The sequence below is a fragment of the Alosa pseudoharengus genome, unplaced genomic scaffold, assembly GCF_046254945.1.
Source record: "Alosa pseudoharengus isolate Yale_2024_CS ecotype anadromous, Long Island Sound unplaced genomic scaffold, YU_APseudo_1.1 YU_APseudo_1.1_scf_6, whole genome shotgun sequence".
In the NCBI taxonomy this organism is placed as follows: Eukaryota; Metazoa; Chordata; class Actinopteri; order Clupeiformes; family Clupeidae; genus Alosa; species Alosa pseudoharengus.
In genome coordinates this window covers 11120449-11142592 of record NW_027468848.1, presented here as the reverse complement: position 1 = coordinate 11142592, position 22144 = coordinate 11120449, and the positions used below count along the sequence as shown (strand labels likewise).

Sequence of the window (22144 nt, the reverse complement as noted above, 5' to 3'; positions counted from 1 at the left end):
TTATTTCTGTTGCTCGCGCTGCTCTGCTGTTTTAAATGAGAAATATGATGCAGTAGAAGGGCTTATTTAACGGGTTCAGGGTGGACAGAGAGCATTCAATGCTACACAACAGTCGCTCGCTTGGGTGCATTTAGGATGCCCTGTACACCTTCTTTTACCCACTGGAGATATGCCTCCCTGGATGTCTACTGGGAATGGGCAATTAAGCAATGCAGTTTAGGTTAAAATATTGAGAAAAAGTCCTAGCCTAATAGATATGGGAATGGGCAATTAAGCAATGCAGTTTAGGTTAAAATATTGAGAAAAAGTCCTAGCCTAATAGATATGAATGTCCTTTAGAAAATATATATTTAAAAACACACATATAAACATATTTGCTAGAATGTTACTTTCCCAAAATAGTTATGAATGTTAATTTGAAACCTGCCGGACAAGACAAATGACACGATACATCATCACCAACATAAATCTGCATAATTATTTATTTTCATTATCACCTACACGTCTACCCCTGCCACCAACATCACATACGTTTAGACACACACATCAGCTTCATTGCACACATGCAGCCACTCAGGGTGAGTCTTTGCTCTCCCACAGAAGACAAATGTGTTCAACATTCTGATCTGGGTTCAGATTGCTCTAGAGTGTTTTGTTTGACAACATTCTATGGAGACGGTGAGACATTACCATAGACTGTATAAACTACAGTATACACTTGTACATTAAGGCTATATTCCCTGATGTTTCTTTCTCATAGACTTACACTACAAAATGTATTGTTTTCACAATCATCATATGATCTTTCTTGTTGTGATTTCCACATGTCCTATGATAAGCAAATTCTGTACTTCAACAACTTGTAATTAAAATGTGAATTTAACACAAAAAACATCATAAAACCCAATACATATCACAAGACTAGGTATATGTAGAGGCAATTGTTGTTAAAAAAAAAATTCTCCATCAGACACGTGTCCAATCACAGAGGGACTAAAGGCCTGAACACCTGGTGGAGGGGAAGGAGGGTTAGGGGGAGCAGGAGGGAGAGGAAATGGATTGTGGGAGAGGATCAGAGGGGGTGAAACACTGGGCTCATCAACACATTTCCCACCCAATAGTGTATGTGTGGTGTGCTGATGCGTGTTCCAGCAGAGGTCCAGACGCTGTAATATCTGCTGGGGTCCAGAGATGAGAGAGTGATTTGGTGTTTTGTTTTCCCCAAGAAAAGAGAATCTGAGAGGCAGCTGCCAGATCCTTACATGTGAGTGGTGGCTTATATGCGTGCTGATGAAATGTAATGTGTTTATGGGTGTTTGTGTGGATGTGATAACAGCATCTATCTATATGTATCTGGGGTCTTTTCATTTCTGTCCTGCTGTATATGGTGTGAGTCACAACAGCTTCACTGATGATCCAGTACATAATATATAAAACCCAGGGTAGAGTGTGGGGGATTGGGTCTATATGGTCTGGGATCACAACAGCTTCACTGATGATCCAGTACCGTAACATCTAAACCCAGGGTAGAGTGTGTGAGTGAATGTGGTATGGACTTTGTGCAGGAGGGTCATTGTGTCAGAGATGCTGTAGAAGGCCAGAGTTCCTGACCTGTGATCCACATACACTCCTATTCTGGAGCTGAACACTAGAGGGAGTTTAGCCTGTTTCTTATTGTGCCAGAAAGAGGAGTTGGGGTGGTAGGAGAGCAGCATCCAGGACTGATCATTAAATCCAAACCCACATTCATTATCCCATCTTTTCCTGCTGATGCTTTTATATGAGACTGCAATAGCAACATCCCTACTCCACTCCACCTCCCAGTAGCAGCGTCCAGACACACCCTCTCTACACAGCACCTGTTCCCACTTATCAAATCTCTCTGAATGATCAGGATATGACTGGAGCTCAGCTCTGTACTCCACCCTCCTGTTTCCCTCAGACAGATGGAGGTTTCTGTGTGCTGTGTTTGGATCCAGTGTGAAGTGACAGGAGTCTGATGGAGGAGAAGAGAGAAGAGGACACACTTAGTGTTGTATTTGTGTATTGCAGTGTGTGTGTGTGTATGTGTATGTATTGTTTATATGATGTGTGTATGGTGCGTATTTGATGTATTTTTGAGATTTCTAGTGTCTCTATTCAAAACTATGCATGTCCGTGTGTGTTTGTGTGTGTGTGAGTGTGTGTGTGTGTGTTTGCGTGCATGTGTGTGTGTTTGCATGCATGTGTGTGCGTGTTTGCGTGCGTGCATGCATGTGTGTGCGTTTGTGATTTCACAAATACTCGAATGAATGACTGTGTGTGTGCATGTTTGTCTCAGTGTTTGTAGACCAGACCAATTCAATTTTCAATTTATTGTGCTTATAGAGCGCCAAAACATTACACATGTATCATGGCGCTTTACAGAGTGTAGACAATCAGAGAAAAAAAGAAAAGAAAAGAAGAAGAAAGCCAACTTACACTTTAAGAACTCCTCTCTGGTAACTGGCTCAGTCAAAACAGCCTGGACATCAGACACTGAGAAAGAAGAAATGCATTACAACTAACCAAACTTGAACCAAAGTGAAGATGGAGATGCACTCATTCAAGCAGCACTGATCTTCATCAGGATGGGGAGAGCAGGTTCAGAAGACCTTCAGATGTGGGGGCTGCTGGTCTAGTGGTTTGGGATCTGGGCTTCCAAATGGAACACCTAAAGGTTGTGAGTTTGATCCCAGGGGCTGCCACCATTGTGCCTCTGAGCAGGGCACCTAACCCCAAGTTGCTTCAGTAGTTCCTGTAGTTAGTTCACTGTGAGTCTCTCTGGATGAGAGTGTCAGCTAAATGACTATTCATTGTGTGTGTGTGTGATTCTGTACATTTTTGCAAGAATGGCTGTGCGTAAGTGTACATGTGACTATTCAAAGGATTAAAAGAAAGTATGTGTGTTAATGTTTCAGGTTTGTGTGTGTGTGTGTGTGTGTGTGTGTGTGTGTACTGTAGGTGTGTTCTTTATATGATGTGCGTGTATGGTGTGGATTTGATTCATTTAGAGATTAGATAGATAGCAATTACCAGTGTCTATTCAAAACTTCAAAAGTCTGTCTGTCTATCTGTCTGTCTGTCTATCTGTCTGTGTGTGTCGTGATCTGGCCTGGACTGTTGAGTTTGTGTCACCCTGTGGGGTATACTACGAAGCACAAGACCGCCTCTATTTAAAAACAATTACTTCCGCATTCATAAGCGACAGCTTAATCTACACCGCAGTATTTTTTTGTGTCTAACCTATAACATCAAATAAATCAATTGTCATCAGTTGTTGTATGGTATGCACGTCCATAGTGGGATATTTGCACGCACAGCACTATTAAAGCGCATTCGAGATCCAAAATGTTAGTAGAGGCGGAGCTCCACCTGTAAGATATATGACAGAATCCTACACGTAAGATAACTTAGTTTTTAAGACAATTGATTGGTCAGTGTGTGGTGGATTACTTAGCACATAACCTCCTCCCGACCAGGTTTGGTTGACAGCATAAGATACCATGGTGATATAGTGACACTAAAACAGATCCACTTTCGTATCACAGAATAGCCTGGCTTTGAGCGCAACATACCGCGCTAACCCACTAATCGAGGTTCGTAGTACACCCTACTGGTGACCATTTTGTCTATTGTCCTGTGTTTGTTTTTGCCTGTTCCCCATGTGCTTTGTGTTACCTGCCTGTCACCTGTCTTTGTCTCCGCCCCATCTCCTTATTTGGTCTGTGTTTCCTATCTTGTTAGTTTTCCCTCCATTTCTGCCTCCTCACCTGTTCCCTGTTATTGTCTCGTTGGTTTCGTCCAGTCCTCTGTCTTTCTGTTAATTGGTATGTGTATTTCTACCCTCCTGTTTCTCTGTTCCTTGTCGGATTGTCTCTCTGTTTACCCTGTAAGTTCTGTCAGTTAGTAAGTTTGTCAGTCAATAAAGTGTGTTTTTCAAAGTTCTGCCTGGAGGAGTCTTGCACTTGGGTCCTATCCGCCAATCCCTGACAGTCTGTGCGTGTGTGCCTGTGCACATGCCTGTGTTTGGGATTCTATAAATACTAGAATTAATGACTGTGTGTTTACATATTTGTCTCATGTTTGTAAATGCATTATAACCAAATAAAAAATACATACAAAATGCATTATAACCAAATTATACATAACATACATATACTGTATACATACACTTCATTATTTTATGCAACCTTTTCTCCTCTTCTAATGAATAATAACCGACCTGTTGCAGAGATCTTCATGACTTCCTGCTTGAAGAAATCCTCCAGATGCCCCTTCAGTGTGCAGACAGATCCCTTCACAGCCTCAAAAGACCAGCTTTGGCTGACAGAGGTGCTGGATAAGTCTTTAGACTGAGGTTGAGGGCTGACTGACTGAAAATTCTTCAAATTAGAGAGAGAGATGACTGTATATAAACATAATTATATCTGATCTATATATATCTGATCTCTGTCCAAAATTGTTATTTTAATGGATTAGCATTGTATACACCATTAATGTCTCATGTAAAATAAGTTGTCCTACATAATATAGTTGGTCAGATTTAGTAAGCAATTCAATGCAATACAAGAGGGTCCCTCCCTAGTGCTTCTATCAAGCAAGGTGTTGAAGACGTCTGATCTAATGCATATCCAAGGTTATTGCAGACCTATGACACTGAATGCAATATTGCAGAGCTTTGGCACTGAATGCAAGAACATTCAACTGAAAACAGACACTTTAATTAGTATGTTCCAATGAGGATTGTATGATATTGGATATTAAATACTTTGTTTGGTAATATTCTATTTACACTACAGTTACCTTGAGGAAATGGATGTGATCGTCTGTGTGTGAAAGCTGCTCCAGTTCAGCATCTCTCCTCTTCAGTTCAGCAATTTCCTGCTCCAGTCGCTTCAAGAGTCCTTCAGCCCGACTCACCTCAGCCTTCTCCTGAGCTCTGATCAGCTCTGTCACCTCAGAGCGCCTTCTCTCAATGGAGCGGATCATCTCAGTAAAGATCCTCTCACTGTCCTCCACTGTTGTCTGTGCAGAGTTCTGTTAGGAAACACACAAAGAGGAGGGTCCATCTAATGCAGCCCTCACTCAGCTCTTCCACACAGCCTGTTACCAGAGCCCGTCTACGGACAGCCTGGCCACTCCGTATTAAGTCCCATTGTACCGAATTTTGGTTGCAGTTCCACCAGAGTTCCACTGGGGGCGATCGCCATGCGTGCAAAATGAATGGGATTCAATGGAGCTAGACGGCTAAATGTGTCTCCTTCACCTGATTGTCGTTGACAAATCTCCGATTTGATTGTAGTTTGTATAACTTCAACATGGGTTATAGGTCAAAAGTTGAATGAACAAGTACTTATGTCATTTCGATTTCTTACAGGTTGGGTCGTTGTTGCCCATAACACGCTAGCATTGTGCTAATGAATGACGTCATCAACACGTTTGAAAGGCTTTTTAAAACAATTAAGTGACTTTAAAAAATATAATAATCAACCAAGTGTATTTTCTTTGCCTCCCCTTTCGAATACAATATTCAAATTACTTTAAAAAATTATATCCCGAGAAAAGTGGATTTTGAGGGGTACAGCTCCATAGACCTCCATTCATTCTGCACTCGTGGACGAGCGCCCTCATGTGGAACCACAGATGGAACTGCAACCAGTTCAGAAACCGGAAATTTTCAGAGAGTGGCAGTTCTCCCCTTATTAGACATTCTCTGCTGTTACCCACAGTGGGGCACAGAGGAACTGGAAAGTGACACAGTTTTGCAGACTCCTCTTTGAGATTGAGAGCCCTGACTGAGTGTAACCTACATTGTGTTGACCACGCGGCTCAGCCCTGCACTCGTACTGACTTGAACCTGCAACTTGCAGCACCTCAGAAGGGAGTCGAGCACGCTAACAAGTGAGCTAATACCCACAGGCTCTCGCATCTCTTGCTAGCGTGTCTCTTAAAGTGTTGGGATGGAGGTTTACACACTGCACAGCTATGTACCAACTGGCTACCGTTAGATGAGCTCTGACATGGCAGCCAGCTGCTGTCCTCTCCTCTGGTCAGTACTACATTCTTGTTTGTCCCCAAGTTACCATCAGCTTAATGTTGATAACTGTGCCACAGGGAATGCCTAAGGAGCGCACCTGTTTGTTTATGCAGTTGAAAGGGTCTATAGTTTTCTCGGTACTCACCTTGAGAGTCTCCACAGCCTTCCTCAGCTCCAGCAGCTCCTTCTCTCTCTCCTGGAGTCTCTGCTGGAGTTTCGTCTTGGTCTCCTCCATCTCCTTCTAAATGACACAGTTACAATACCAGACTACACGTTACTACATAGTGCTTGTATAGTCAATAGTAATTCAATCCTCACATGAAATTTTGATTCATACATGTAGTCACTAAGAAGCCTGTTTCTTTACAGGATCTGTGGAAACCACTGAGCAAACAGTGTCTTTATTGGGACTTGGGAGAGATACCACGTATTTAATGACCCCGTGTGTTAATCTTTAATTGGCACAAAGTTTGCAGATGGGATCAGTAATATCTGGGAGTTCAGCACACTATTCTGTGTAGCTCTGCTTCTGAAAGACACATGTAATAAGTAATATAATTTCATGCAATACATATGACTAGTTGTAGGAATAAACATCTGTAGGAATAATAATATTTTTAATTGTATGTCTGATGTAAAATATTGTTATTAGCCTAATGATTAGAAAGGTTTTCCTCTCAAAAAGCACAATATGAACCCCTGGAGCTCCTTATAATAAGAACCACTTGTGGGCTGGAAAACTTTGATCGTTGTGAAAAGTAGTGCAGCATTCTTTACAATGCCCCAAAATATGCAACCCGGCACCTTGCCAACAAAAAAAAGACATGAATCATAAAAAAACATAAATCAACCAACAGCAGGTTGACACATCAAATACTCTCCCAGACTCCCACACTGAGGGCAGAAAGCGTTCGGCATCGTAAAAACCTTTCTCCGAGTGAAAACATCATCATTCCGCGTCATTCACGTCACTTAATGTGTGAGTCAGAGGTCGGAAACTGGGGCTAGATTTTGCTAACAGAGTTGCCCAGTTAGGGGCTCGTCATCACTTTTATCGTCACGTTGTAGTTCGTTTGTAGTCCATGTGGCCTTTCATGTCCAACAGTTTTAATGTGAACTTGGGAATTTGCCCTTTTTATCACTTGAAAAGCTGCATATCTTTCTTTCACGAGCATCTTACACTATATTTTAAGCTAATACAGTTGTTTGTTTAGGATTAGTGAGTGTATGTTTTAACCTTTGTTGTGGCATCCGTGTTTGTCACACATTCCGATGGCAAAGCACATGAACACTTGCTGTCGGAAAAACAAAGTAGCCATGGGGGCGGTCCTTGTCATTCCAAGGTGCTCTGAATGCACCATTAGTCCCAATTGATTTGTGCCAGCAGAAAGGTAGCGTGTAATCTTACGCGCAATGGGGATTTTTTCCGGGCTTTTCCGGCAAAAACGAAGACCTACGAAGGTTGGTTGCTCTCAGAGCGCTGTTTTGATCAATGGAATTTGACAAAAGGGGGTCACACAGAAAACTGCTTTGCCACCTTTTAAAACAAATTGTAAAACAAATATAACTGAAATACTGCCAATTCTACTCCATTAACACCTGTAGAAAATGAATCAAACAGGTGAATAGCGTGTGATAGGCCTATAAACTTTCGTTTGCATTAAAGTTTAGTCCATCAGATTAATTTAGCTAGAATAGAATAAATGAGTAGCCTTACACTGACTGACTTTTCAAGTCGTTAGTGTGAGCCTATACAATCAATGATGTGATCGATTATACATGTCTTATGTACAGTAGGCTACAATTCGCGCGGGAATGCCGTCATTGAGTGCAACAATTTTCATTGCGTTTGATCCGTCATCCCGGTAAGTCGCATTTATTTAGCCTACTCTTAGTCCAGTGTAAGCATGGGAAATATGACAAATTAGCATGACTAATGGCATATAATAAACTTCTAACCTTAATCGTAAATGTTATTAATGCTATGGACTGACAGTCTACATTTCTATGTCAGGCCGCTTTTTGTTATGAAACCGACTTCGATCTGTTTTATTATCCTCTTTGTAGACTAGGCTACTTATTTGACTTAGGCCTACTTATTTTCTTACAATAGACTAGGCTACTAATATACTGTAATGACATTGCATTGTCAGTTTTAAGAGGAGAAGTGTTTGATCAGGTGTGCCCAATTTTGCCGCTGGAATTTTTGTCCTGGCGGCTTTTTAGTGGTTACAGTTCATCATCTGACCACAGTTTTAGGGCAATTGGGATTAGGCGCTGTGGAGGCTCATACAACGTTATATGAGATGGCATGGCATAAAATAGGAGGTATGTCTGGTAAACCAGTATGTACATATACTGGTTTTACAACTAATAATGGTAGAATTCATGGCAATGAACATAAAAAAGTATAATTATAGGATACATAACAAAGAAAGAACTCAGGATTTATGGGCAATTGTTTTTAGCAGGTTACGAAATATCCCTATTTGACTAAAACTCCCATTTTAAGAGAGAATAAGAATGTTTTTACAGTTTTGGAGGGCTATCATTTTATCTTTGTTATCCCCTTTGTTCTCTTTTAGTTCTCTTACACGTGTTGGATATTTTGGTCTTTTTAAGAAAAAATGCTGGTGTGAGTTATAAGACTTGTCTGTCTGAGGTGTTTATAGGGAATCAAAATCTGACAAGGATATTTTGCTTTCTGGACATGGCAATTGCATCAAATTTCATGGGCATCTTCCTTGCCATCCAAACATGTGCCACATGTGTTCAAGAGATATAGCTATTTGATGTGTGTGTTAGAGGTTAGATGAAATCCCTATTTGGCTACTTTTTAACGCCCTAGCAACCATCTTAATTACCCTAGCAACCATCTTAATTACCCTAGCAACCACTTGTATAATGTCAAGCTAGCAACCACCATAGCAACCGTGTTATTTTGCATAGCAACCACCATATCTACCCTAGCAACACCATAGCAACCATTCAAATTACCCCATCAACAACCTAGCAACCACCACAATATGACCATAGTAACTACCATAGCAACCACGGTATTTAGCATAGTAAACGCCATATGTACCCTAGCAACGCTATATATTTACTGACCTGACCAACATATGTGTGTTTTTTAGGTGTCTCAGAGATCCCACCTTTGGAACAGTTGTCAGGGGCCTCAAGTCGGTGCCGTGTGTCTTGGTCCCATCCCTCTAGCACCTAGCGTTACCACGCCAGAAGAGGGAAACCTTGTACGTTTCGAACCGTTTATCTCCTTCCGGGAATGATCCACCGACTCCAAACTGAGCCTGGCTTGTTTGTGATGTCCCGTTGTTCAACATATTCTGATTTCATACTGATCGGACCAAAATAAGTGAGTTTTTTGGCTAAAAATGTAAAAATGGCTAAACATTAGCAATTCTACTGCTTTGTTGTTTTGCATAGCAACCACCATATGTACCCTAGCAACACCCAAGCAACCACCTTAATTACCCTAGCAACCATCTTAATTACCCTAGCAACCATCTTAATTACCCTAGCAACCACTTGTATAATGTCAAGCTAGCAACCACCATAGCAACCAACATGCTTACTCTGACAACCACCATAGCAACCGTGTTATTTTGCATAGCAACCACCATATCTACCCTAGCAACACCATAGCAACCATTCAAATTACCCTAGCAACAACCTAGCAACCACCACAATATGACCATAGTAACCACCATAGCAACCACGGTATTTAGCATAGTAAATGCCATATGTACCCTAGCAACGCTATATATTTACGGACCTGACCAACATATGTGTGTTTTCTGGCTAAAAATTGAAAAATGGCTAAATGTTAAATAGTCAAAAAAGTATTTTTTGCAGACACAATGCTTTGCGTTACAGCTAGAGGGATGAAACTTAGCAACCACCATATGTACCCTAGCAACACCCAAGCAACCACCTTAAGCATCTCCAAGAATTTTTAATGCCCCAGGTACCCCGGTTACCTCAGTAGCGCCCCTCAAAGGTGTACAAATGTAATATTTTGAGTTTCCTGAATTGTGGAACCACTGGTCAGATTTGTCTTAAATTTGGTATGCTTATTACTTAAGATATGTGTTATAAATAATGTTTCTGTCATTTGTGTACCTCATGTGCAAAAATGGGAAAATTACATTTATTTTAAAATATTACAAATGTTGCAAGCTTTTGACTTTATAGTCAAGCAGGTGATACATCTTAATAATTCAAGCATGTTTCTCATGTTATGTATAAAAATATTTTTGTAATTTTGAAATTATAGCTATTTCTGTAATTAGACTACATGCCCCATGACGTGTAGCGTTCATTTCAACGCTGCTTTATAACAATGGCGCCGAATTTGTAGTTCATTAAAACGGCTTTGTATTAAAACATAAACAAATTATTGTTAGGATGCAAAACACTGGCACAGACGACTTTTGCTGGGTATAATATGTAGAGAAATAGTTAAAGCAAGTTAGTACATGACTCATTGGCATTCAATGAAAAGAAGTATAATTCCACAAAATATCGAAAAACGTGTACAGTAGGCTACTTCTGACCCTTGTTGCTAGGCAACGCCCCGTAGGCCTACCTGCTTGGCTGAAGAATAAGGAGGCTCATTATCCTAATCTTTGCTGTTCAAAGCAACATATAAATATATAAAACGATATAACACTTAAATTGAACAGGGAATAAATTAAGATGTTGATCAGACTGTAATAAGGACAAGCAATAGGCTAATAAACAAATGCCCATTCAATCAATGATATAATAACAAGTTGCTTACTGTTTAATGGACTAAGTGCATGTTGAACAAATGTGCCTTTAGACCCCTTTTAAAACACTGTAAACTATCACAGGAACAAAGAGCACTGTGCAACTTATTGCACCCACATGGAACCACTGAGGAAGAGTCTTGAATTTAGCGTTCACGAGTGGTCGACAGAACAAATGGTAATCAGAAGACAGCAGTGGGCGGTTGGGGAAGTACATCTTGATCATTGAATTAAAATAACAAGGAGCAGATCCAGTCAGTGTCCTATAGGCCAAAGTGAGAGATTTCAATGTAATGCTGGCTACTACAGGGGGAGTGTAGGAGAATAGGCCTAGGAGTGGATATGCATGCCCGATATCCATACCCCATCTTCCTCCTTGCTGGAACAGTTGGCTCATATATGTATTTTCACTGACACATTATCTATGTATCTATCTAATTTTAATTATGATAGCCATAGTACATGTGAGATTACAACAATAATAATGAAAGTAGTAATACAAACTGAAATGACTAAATGAATGAATTCCTTTATTGTTATTGCATTGGGAAAGAAGCTATTTCTAAATCTGCTAGTGCTAATCTGCTTGTTTTTAGACTCTGTAACATAGGTGGCTAACTGTTTCCAATTGTCCTGTTCTGTTCATGGTACACCAAAACTGTCACACTTGGATATTGAATCAATTACGATGAAAAACACGTAGCTTATCAACAAAGAAAAGTGAGATTGCTTTATGATGATAGATGCTTTACTTTTCCAAAAGATGTTGACACATTAAAGGAAATGACATGTAGTATTCATTGTGATCCTTCTTTATGATCTGCCGCTGCTGCTGGTGGTGTTTGTGGTGCTGGTGGTGTTTGTGCTGCTGTTGGTGTTGCTGCTGGTGCTGGTGATGGGGGTGATGGTGGTGCCTCAACAGACTGCTGCAGCTCAACAGATTAAAGGAAAAGCACATTATTGTTAGATATGTGTGTACAAATCTGTTTTAGTCTGTAAAACACACTGGTATGCAAAAGGTTTTAGACAGGTTCATGCATTTGTATATATACCTGGAGATTGTAATACGCATTGTATGAGCGTACCACCTGCCTCAGCTTTTCAGCAGTGAAAGCTTTACGCCCTTCACCTTTTCCATAAAAAATGGCAAACAATGCATCATTACTGGTTTTATCATATACTCTTATGAAAAGTCAAATCATGTTGCAACAGCTGTGTGCATGCAGTTGAAACAGTAATAGTTGGTCAATATTAACATACCGTCACTGACTGAGGCAAAGGGCAATTCCTCAGGCCACCAAGGCGGCCTGTGTTGTGGCAGATATTCAGACCGAGACAAACCCTGACTCTGATAGAAGGGTGTTAAAGTGTAATCAGATTCAGTAGTCTGCATCATTTTGATCTTTAAATAAGGAAATTGAAAACATACAATGCCAGTCATACCATGTTCTTTTATCAGACGGCCAATTGCCATCCGGCAATGTGTGCCACTGATATCAGGGTCAACGTATGGCCTCTCACCCCCCAAAGCATCTGTAAAACAGTACGCTCAGTGTCATTAAAAACAAATGTTAAGGTTCCTTTTCTGAACTTCAAGAAAGGATTGACACAGAAACAAACCTTAACACCACTTTCATTTATACATACCACTTGACACACCCCTATTAGTGTACATGTTTAGCAGCTCAGCCTTCCTGTCATTGGTCCAAAAGGCCTCAAGATACTTTGGCCCTAAATGAACCGTAACCGGAAAAAAACCCCTTAAAATCCATTATCAATTCGGTTTGTGTTGCCATGTCAATAGCATTTTTATCAAAACTCAGGGCCAGATTGTGACCATACTAAAATAATTGTTCTTCCATTGAATGTCATCTTCGATAGATCTCATCATTGAAATGTTGTTGAATAAAAACATATTACATATACCTGTGAAATTAACGGTGGGTGACTCACTGCTGAAGTCAACCCATACGGCAAAAGCCAGGGGTGCTCCAGCCTCACCACCGCACCAATTCTTCATCTGAAAACAATATTAAAAATATTATACTTTCCCTCTCTTTTAAAAGCAGCCTCCCTCCCTTTCTTTCTTCACTGCACCCAATATTAGCATGAAATGAGACATGTCCCACTGTATTCTGAAAGCCTGACCTACTTTCCTGCAGACTTTTGCATATCATACGATCAGTGTTCATAACTCTATACATGGCACTATTTTGTATATTGGCGAACGAGGTACACATATGATAAGTTTTGAGCTCCAACTCAAAGGCAAAGCAGTTTCAGCCATGCAAACCATATATTTTCTGAAAGCTGGTCAGTTGTAGGTGTGATTTAACATACATTAGGACATGTCACGTGGTTACTATGGTCATATTGTGGTTGTTGCTAGGGTAAATTGAATGGTTGCTATGGTGTTGCTAAGGTAGATATGGTGGTTGCTATGCAAAATAACATGGTTGCTATGGTGGTTGTTAGGGTAAGCATGTTGGTTGCTATGGTGGTTGCTAGCTTGACATTATACAAGTGGTTGCTAGGGTAATTAAGATGGTTGCTAGGGTGTTGCTAGGGTAATTAAGGTGGTTGCTTGGGTGTTGCTAGGGTACATATGGTGGCAAAATAACAAAGCAGTGGAATTGCTAACGTTTAGCCATTTTTACATTTTTAGCCAAAAAACTAACTTATGTTGGTCTGATCAGTATGAAATCAGAATATGTTGAACAACGGGACATTACAAACAAGCCAGGCTCAGTTTGGAGTCGGTGGATTATTCCCGGAAGGAGATAAACGGTTCGAAACATACAAGGTTTCCCTCTTCTGCCGCGGTAACGCTAGGTGCTAGAGGGATGGGACCAAGACGCACGGCACCGCCTTGAGGCCCCTGACAACTGTTCCAAAGGTGGGATATCTGAGACACCCACAAAAAAAACAGTGAAGGAAAAACTTTAAAAAAGTTGACCACTCCCACTTCAGAGGTGGAGTTTTGGGTGGTAGCATGGAGCTACGAGGCTGAAATTCAAGTCAGACCTTCTGCACATGACCCACATAGAGCGTGCAAAGTTTCATCGCTCTAGCTGTAACGCAAAGCATTGTGCCTACTTTTTTGGCAATTTAAAGCAACACCAAAGAACTTTTCCTCTGTCGCACGCACTATTTGTTTATCCAGCACCAGCTTTGCAAATAACAATGTCCACAGACAAGGTAGAATATGTTGCATGATTTTATGAAAGTACGATGTATTGCGACATCAGATGCAAGTCAAATTTGTAGTTTCTCATGTCTCATTCCATCGAACTACATATCCGCTACCCGATCCGGCAAACTTACATAGTGCGGTTATAGCCGATAGAGGGCCTCGAAGCGGATGCAGAAAGTGCCGTTCACCCTGTTACGAGTTGATGAACCACTGAAACGATTTTGGAAACACTATTTTAACCCTTGTGTTATCCTCAAATCTTACCGACACTCTTTATCCTTGGGGTCAATTTGACCCCAGCTAAATAAACCCTCAGAAAATGATTATAATTCATATTGTTACCCAGTTTTTTTTGTGATAGGTACTTAACAAGAGTGTGATAACCACCATCAAAAGCCCTACAAAACAATTCCACCCCCCCACACCCCTTTATGAACCTTGGAACCCTGGCTGGCAATATTGCCCATCCAGTGTCAGCAGCCCAAAGGCTTGCTGTTGCTTCCCCTTTTGACTTTTAGAGTCCTGCCAAAATTACTTATATGTAATAAGTACTTGTGTATGTAATAATGATAATAACAATATGTTCCCATACTATTCAAATAATAATATCCAAAATGTGTCAAATATTCATGTACCTTATGTTTCATACAGCTGGGGTCAAACTGACCCCAAGGAACATCAATGTACAAAATATTTGTACAGGACATTGAAAACATATTATTGAACAAATGTCATGCTAACTCTGTTGTACCCTTCAATTTAGGAAAAGTCATGAAACATGAAGCAAAAAAAAAAAAGTGAACCATATATTTTATGATGTTAAACATTGCTTGGGGTCAAATTGACCCCAAGGATAACAGGAGGGTTAAGGTACAAAAAACTCTTTGGTGTTGCTTTAACATTTAGCCATTTTTCAATTTTTAGCCAAAAAGCACACTTATGTTGATCCGATCAGTATGAAATCAGAATATGTTGAACAACGGGACATCACAAACAAGCCAGGCTCAGTTTGGAGTCGGTGGATTATTCCCGGAAGGAGATAAACGGTTCGAAACATACAAGGTTTCCCTCTGCTGGCGCGGTAAAGCTAGGTGCTAGAGGGATGGGACCAAAACGCACGGCACCGCCTTGAGGCCCCTGACAACTGCTCCAAAGGTGGGATATCTGAGACACCCACAAAAAAAACTGTGAAGGAAAAACATAAAAAAAGTTGACCACTCCCATTTCAGAGGTGGAGTTTTGATATGTCAAAGTCAGTAGGAAGGTAGGACATGTCTTAATTAATTGACATCTAGAGGCTATAGGCTTTCAGAAAATATATGGTTTAGGTGGTCAATTCAGCTGTCCCTTAACAGTGTAGGCCTAAATATATCAGCTGTACAATGCGTTTCTCGATCTACAATATGGGCCTATGTACGCCTTATGATGCACCAAAGTCAGTAGGAAGGTGGGACATGTCTTAATGTATATTAATTGACATCTAGAGGCTATAGGCTTTCAGAAAATATATGGTTTAGGTGGTCAATTCAGCTGTCCCTTAACAGTGTAGGCCTAAATGTATCAGTTCAATCTACTTTCTACAATCTGTAGAAACAATCTAAATCTACAATATGGGCCTATATTTAGCACAGCGACAACCATATCTAGCAAAATCACAGTAAAAGTAATGTAAAAGTGATGTAAAATACCTGCCAATTGTCCTCTGTATCCACCGCTGCAGTAGACCATGATGTGAGGATGCACTCCATAACACAGCTGTTAATGGAAGCAAGGACTGAGGTGTCAAGGCCAGCATGCTTCAGCCTCTTCAGGAAGTTGACAAATGAGTAGCCAAACAAGGACAAACAAGGCCTTGCTTACATACTGGCTGTCTTGTAGTTTGACACCACTCTCCTTTCTGTGAGTGTTCTGTTGGAGTAATTTAATGAAATGCAACCCATACATCAGGATATCAGGAGCAAGGATCTGTGAAAACATAAGTAGAGGGGAGAAAAAAAAGACAAAGATATGTCGAGAAAACATTGCAGCACCATCCCTAAACAACACATCAGGACACCTTTCTTTCCTTTTTCATTTGATCACTACTGCAATTCATACACCTTGTACCCTTGTATACAGGTGAGACAAGGGTAAAACTGATGTGGGTATTTATTCTATTATAGAATAGGCTACTAAAATATAACTCCACAACTTCAAGTGTCAACACTGTAGTTTTGAAGGAGTATTTGTAGTTCTTATGCAGGAAAATCAGTATAGGCTACTTTGGACATTAAAAGCTGCATGCACTACGTAGTACACTCAGAAATGCATTATTTTGGAGATAGAAATGTTGCTTTGTTTTTCAGAAAAACGGTAGTAGCATAACAGAATTTTTTGTCACATGAATTACCCAGACCCAAAGAAACAAATAGCTTATTACGTGAAACTGACCTGCTTATAATTTAATGTCAAACACCATCTCAATCACCATCGCACTCATTTCGATAATTTAACCAAATAACCATAACAATTATTTATTTGGCTAATTATCACGCATTTGTCCACGTCTTTTACCATTATAAGACATTCACTAATAAATTGCACTAATTTCGCGTGATTCTAGTTGTTTTACAGCATGAAGGGTTTTTGGTCATGATAAGTATACCTATATTTTGTTCGAAACAACAAAAAACAACACCATTATTATTATTATTTACTAAATTAACGTAGTTTAACTTACCTTACCCCACATAGCCAGCCAGCTCTCGCTCTACGATGCGTTTCCGCTTTCTTGTGGTGGTGTGTGTCACATGACAGCAACCAGCCTATTACACTGGGGCTGTTTCCTTTTTCGGAGAGGGAGTTAAGTCATTTTCCGACGAATGACCGTCGCAGGAAGTTGCGTCATAACAAAGGGACGCCAGACCCTCTTGTAACAGCTACTCGGTGATACTGCAGACTCATAAAAGTAGTTAGAAAATAAGGCAGAAAAATGACAAGTTTCCTCATGCTGCTTCCTTATGTTGGAATATGCAAAAATGTACAAACAATCAAGAGAATGCTTTCTTGTATGTGATTTCTGCAACAGTGATACTGCAAACGTGTTGATAGCCTATTGTTGAGCCTATTTTTATGCTGTAGCCTAGTGTAAAGCATGTCACACTAGACTAGCCTACAGAAAACTAATTGATGTGATATAATGATAACTTGTATGCCTACAATGGTTTATTAAACATCGTAGTCATTTATTTAGTCAGTCATCATGTTCATGTTAATGAATAGGAAGGACATCTAAACGATACCAACATTTAAATAAACCAACATTTCGCGCAATATCTGCCGTGAGTCCCTATGCGTGAGTCACGAGCTCCTCCCAGCTGACTGGCAGATCACGTGGACAGTCAGTCGCGATCGATTATTTAATAAATACATGTGAATTACGAATAATAATAAAAAGATTCTACCTAATGTGACTATTTTTTCCATGAACTGTAAAAGAAAACACGTTTTTCCCCACTGTATTCTCCATAAAGAGTAAAGTAAATGATGTACTTATTTCTGGAATTGACGTCACTTCCTGGACTCGTCTGAGGCTGGTCTAATGGGTCATTCGTCTCTATAAGACTTAACTCCTACTGCTTTTTCGAGCGTCGCCCTGGGATCGTCGCACACAGTGACGCGATGCACAAAATTGCGCCAAAATATCAATAGCAATGAAAAAGTACAGTCTTAATATTTTATATCCTTGCTCAAATTTGTAAAATAATGAGCATAAATCTCCGAATGAAAGAAACTTGGGTATATGTAGCCATTACATTTAAACACATCACTTCCCAGAATGCATCTCTTTGCCAAAGAACTTTATTTCCACCTTAAGCAATATAAACATTTCTGCAGTAGTGTATTACATTTATAACAACTTCATAATCAGTATTGAGACGAAAGAACTAGTGCTATCAGTAAGCTATTCTTTTTAAGTTGACATTCTCTCGGGATACGCTTCTGACATGGGCTTTGTTTACCTAGCAACGGTTACTATGCCTCGCTGAAATGAGAAGTGAGAACGTTTTTATTAAATATCCCACTTAAATGAGGGCATAATTTAAGCCAACGGCAAATATGCAGTCCTGAAACGACTGTAATTATTCAATATCCATGTATCCCAAAGTTATAAAAGTCAGTTGACCGAAATCTGTACTCAGTTGTTGAAACGGGGATCCGTGTGTGGGCCACGGAATATATTGTCATTAACTTGAGAGGGAGTTAAGTAATTTTCCGACGAATGACCGTCGCAGGAAGTTGCGTCATAACAAAGGGACGCCAGACCCTCTTGTAACAGCTACTCGGTGATACTGCAGACTCGTAAAAGTAGTTAGAAAATAAGGCAGAAAAACGACAAGTTTCCTCATGCTGCTTCCTTATGTTGGAATATGCAAAAATGTACAAACAATCAAGAGGATGCTTTCTTGTATGTGATTTCTGCAACAGTGATACTGCAAACGTGTTGATAGCCTATTGTTGAGCCTATTTTTTTATGCTGTAGCCTAGTGTAAAGCATGTCACACTAGACTAGCCTACAGAAAACTAATTGATGTGATATAATGATAACTTGTATGCCTACAATGGTTTATTAAACATCGTAGTCATTTATTTAGTCAGTCATCATGTTCATGTTAATGAATAGGAAGGACATCTATAACGATACCAACATTTAAATAAACCAACATTTCGCGCAATATCTGCCGTGAGTCCCTATGCGTGAGTCACAAGCTCCTCCCAGCTGACTGGCAGATCACGTGGACAGTCAGTCACGATCGATTATTTAATAAATACATGTGAATTACGAATAATAATAAAAAGATTCTACCTAATGTGACTATTTTTTCCATGAACTGTAAAAGAAAACACGTTTTTCCCCACTGTATTCTCCATAAAGAGTAAAGTAAATTATGTACTTATTTCTGGAATTGACGTCACTTCCTGGACTCGTCTGAGGCTGGTCTAATGGGTCATTCGTCTCTATAAGACTTAACTCCTACTGATTAACTTGCATTGGAACGAAATCCGTGTGTGTTTCACGGAAATGTCAACTTCCGTTGAGCGAAATCTGCACTCAGTTGTTGAAACAGGGATGGAATGCAACGCCTGACAGGCTAACATTACATAAAAATCAAACTGAATGTATCAAAAGTGTGTTTCCCAATAAGATAACAACATCCGTTGAGCGAAATCTGCACTCAGTTGTTAAACGGGGATCCGTGAAATAGCCACGGAATATATTCTCATTAGGCTTGTTTGACTTCGGCTGAGTCTGACTTGGTCTGGCTTACTACGTAAACGTGATCTTCAGAGCCTAGCCGGGAGGAGCTACAACAGAGGGCAGCTCATCCCGGACAGAAAGGCTACAGTCTGCCTGACGTGACTCGCGGGAGACATCGCGGGAGATATCGCGGAATGTTGTTTGCAATAAACACAGCAGAACTTTCATTCTTACTCATTAAAATGAGCATGATGACTGACGAAATAAATTCTTATGATGTAGTTTAAATAAACCACTGTTGTCATACAGTTAACAGGCCTGCATTGTAGCACATACATTCAATATCAAGTGTTTCCCCTATATGTGTGTCTATCTATTTAGCCAACAGCAGAAAATAACAGAATATCCAAACGTTTTCAGTAGGCTAGCCTACCATTGTTGCAGAAATCACGTATAAGAAGGTATCCGTTCGATTTCTGTTTATTTTCGCATATTCCAACATAAGGAAGCAGCATGAGCCTCTAGTCATAATCGTCATGAGGACATTCCTCCCAAATGGCCCTATCACGTCTTTGAACTGACGTCATGAGGGCGTGTTTCAGCTCGTGCAGCTCGTGGAAGGCAACTGCAAGATCTGTCTGCACATAGATATATACACTAGATGTCGCCTTCTGCTTCTCAGCATGCGTCAACACCGCCGCCATCATGGTACAGGGATCTGAAGCGCTAAACTAGTTCTCCTGTATTGTCAGCGTTACCTATTTAGCGACTTTTGGCCATCCCCAGCGATAGAAAACCTTTTTAGCGATTAGCGACAAATTTGGGAACTTCTCACAATGATGGCAGATCGGCTTCTTTGTTGTTGAAACGTAAGAAAATCACCTTTCTCATGGCTTTGTCATTTATGAATTCAGCTACATCTCGTTTGCCCATGGCACTGACCCATGCATATAAAAGTAACGACTGGCGTAGCCTATGTAGTAGCAGAGGTAAATGTTCTACAGATATACAGCAACTTCTGGTGAGATTACAACTTACATGAGTAAACGAGACGAGGGGTATGTGGCCTCAACCAGAGCCTGTCTACGAAGAGCCTGTTTACTTTCATTGTATCGAACCTGGTTGCAGTTTACTCATTGTTCCTCTAGGGGCCGCCGCTAGCTAGTGCAGAATGAATGGGAGTCTATGGGGCTAGACGGGTAAAATGTATCTTTATTATCGTCTTAAGCTTAGTTTTCTCTAGACTCAACCATAAATACATGCCTGTCAGTTGGAACGACCCAAAAAACTAGATAATTGCTTGAGATTTTGACGATTTATGGTGATTTTATTTTCGCTAGATCTTTGCCCAGATTGACGCTAATGCATTATAGAGGAGTGGATTACTGAAGCAAGATGGCGTCTCGATTGACGCATTCGTTCCAATGAACAGCAGTAGTCAAGGCGACATCTAGTGTATATATCTATGCTGTCTGCAGGCTAAGACTCCCGCGATATTTTAAGGCCATGTGACATGGTGTCACGGTGGTAAGTCCCTCTCCGGCTGACAGAAGTCGGACAGAATTTCTAACCAGTATGCATTGCGTCCATCCCAGTATGCATTGTGTTCAACCCAGCATGCATCACATCAAGTCAGATCTGCACAGATCTGCCGCAAGTCGAACTCCCCTATTAACTTGCATTGGAACGAAATCCGTGTGTGTTTCACGGAAATGTAACTTCCGTTGAGCGAAATCTGCACTCAGTTGTTGAAACAGGGATGGAATGCAACGCCTGACAGGCTAACATTACACAGACACTAAAAAAGGCAATAAAAATCGAACTGAATGTATCAAAAGTGTGTTTCCCAATAAGATAACAACGTCCGTTGAGCGAAATCTATGGCAAGCGATTTTATCATTTACCCGCTAAGTTTGACTATCTGGAATTAACATTGTAGATATCAACAACGTCTTTCTGACTAGTCGCAATTACATTTTGGATAGTTGGAATTGTCATTCAAGATATCTGTAACGTAATTGTGACTAGTCGAAACGTCAGATAGAGATATCTGTAATTTAGTTTTGACTAGGCAAAACTGAATTACAGATATCTGTCCTCACGTCATTGAAAACAACATTCAACTCGTCACACATCTTAAATGGCAATTGCAGATATCTTTAATTCAGTTTTGACTAGGCAGAATGAAAGGTGAAGATATCTCAAACGTCATTATGACTAGTGCAAATTATTGTGCAAGACGTTGCTCTTTAGTTCCGTAGCAGAGCCCGTCTAGATTTCTAGGCTAGCCCATCTACTTAGACATTGTCAGCTAATTTCCCCTCCCCAACATAATCGAAGAAAAAGTGGGCTTATTTCCTTATTTCTATGAATGGAAGAAGAATAAGCAGGCTGTAATGTCGTAGCCTACATTAATTAGTAGGCCTAGGCTAGCCTGCTAAATTCACCAGCACCAGCTACAGGAAATTCCATTCATAATGGTGTTGGCTGTAATCGAAAAAATCAAAGCAACATTGAATCATCAATTCTTGCTGCCAGCTCCTGTCTTGCATAGGCTGCAGCATTAAAAAGACGATTAAAAACTCCTTCGCCCATGGCTGCTCTGACATGGTGCTAATTACAAAGTTAACAGTTAACAGGTGCTATGTGATTTGATGATTTGAACAACAACACGCTCTTCTCCCGCCTAAAGTGGGATGCGGGCCTAATTTGCATAGCAATACAGATATCTCTAACGTCATTTCGCCTAGTCAAAACTCTAATTCAAGATATCTATAATTACATTTTGACTAGGCAGAATGAAAGTTATAGATATCTCCAATTTCAGATATCTCTAATCAAAACTCATTCAAGATATCTATAAC

The 22144-nt window shown here is 40.3% G+C and overlaps 1 protein-coding gene, 2 long non-coding RNA genes and 1 pseudogene across 4 annotated transcripts; all 4 read right to left on the bottom strand.

Moving 5' to 3' along the window:
* Positions 1-450: 450 nt before the first annotated feature.
* The window catches only part of LOC143105554 (tripartite motif-containing protein 16-like), a 43380-nt pseudogene continuing 21686 nt past the window's right edge, over positions 451-22144 (bottom strand).
* LOC143106391 (uncharacterized) lies at positions 2625-6976 on the bottom strand. The gene is made up of 5 exons (XM_076270661.1): positions 6914-6976; positions 6204-6299; positions 4825-5058; positions 4244-4403; positions 2625-2692 (listed from the first exon to the last, which is right to left on the bottom strand). Exons 1-5 carry the CDS (start codon positions 6974-6976, stop codon positions 2625-2627), a joined length of 621 nt encoding a protein of 206 aa, XP_076126776.1.
* LOC143105645 (uncharacterized) lies at positions 11353-12197 on the bottom strand. The gene is made up of 3 exons (XR_012983514.1): positions 12109-12197; positions 11901-11977; positions 11353-11774 (listed from the first exon to the last, which is right to left on the bottom strand). It is a non-coding gene; the product is annotated as an uncharacterized LOC143105645 (long non-coding RNA).
* On the bottom strand, positions 12206-16843 carry LOC143105644 (uncharacterized). Of its 2 annotated transcripts, none has more exons than XR_012983512.1 (5): positions 16761-16843; positions 15730-16006; positions 12775-12868; positions 12496-12579; positions 12206-12381 (listed from the first exon to the last, which is right to left on the bottom strand). It is a non-coding gene; the product is annotated as an uncharacterized LOC143105644 (long non-coding RNA). The 2 variants fall into 2 exon arrangements; XR_012983513.1 differs by having other exon boundaries at positions 16766-16820.

Excerpts from the sequence above, each read along its gene's own strand:
- LOC143106391 (XM_076270661.1), bottom strand. The coding sequence starts at position 6,976 with ATGCCGAACGCTTTCTGCCCTCAGTGTGGGAGTCTGGGAGAGTATTTG. Across the intron at positions 6,300-6,913 it reads ATTTGATGTGTCAACCTGCT|AAGGAGATGGAGGAGACCAA; the intron begins GTTGGTTGATTT and ends TGTGTCATTTAG. Across the intron at positions 4,404-4,824 it reads ATCACATCCATTTCCTCAAG|AATTTTCAGTCAGTCAGCCC; the intron begins GTAACTGTAGTG and ends TCTAATTTGAAG.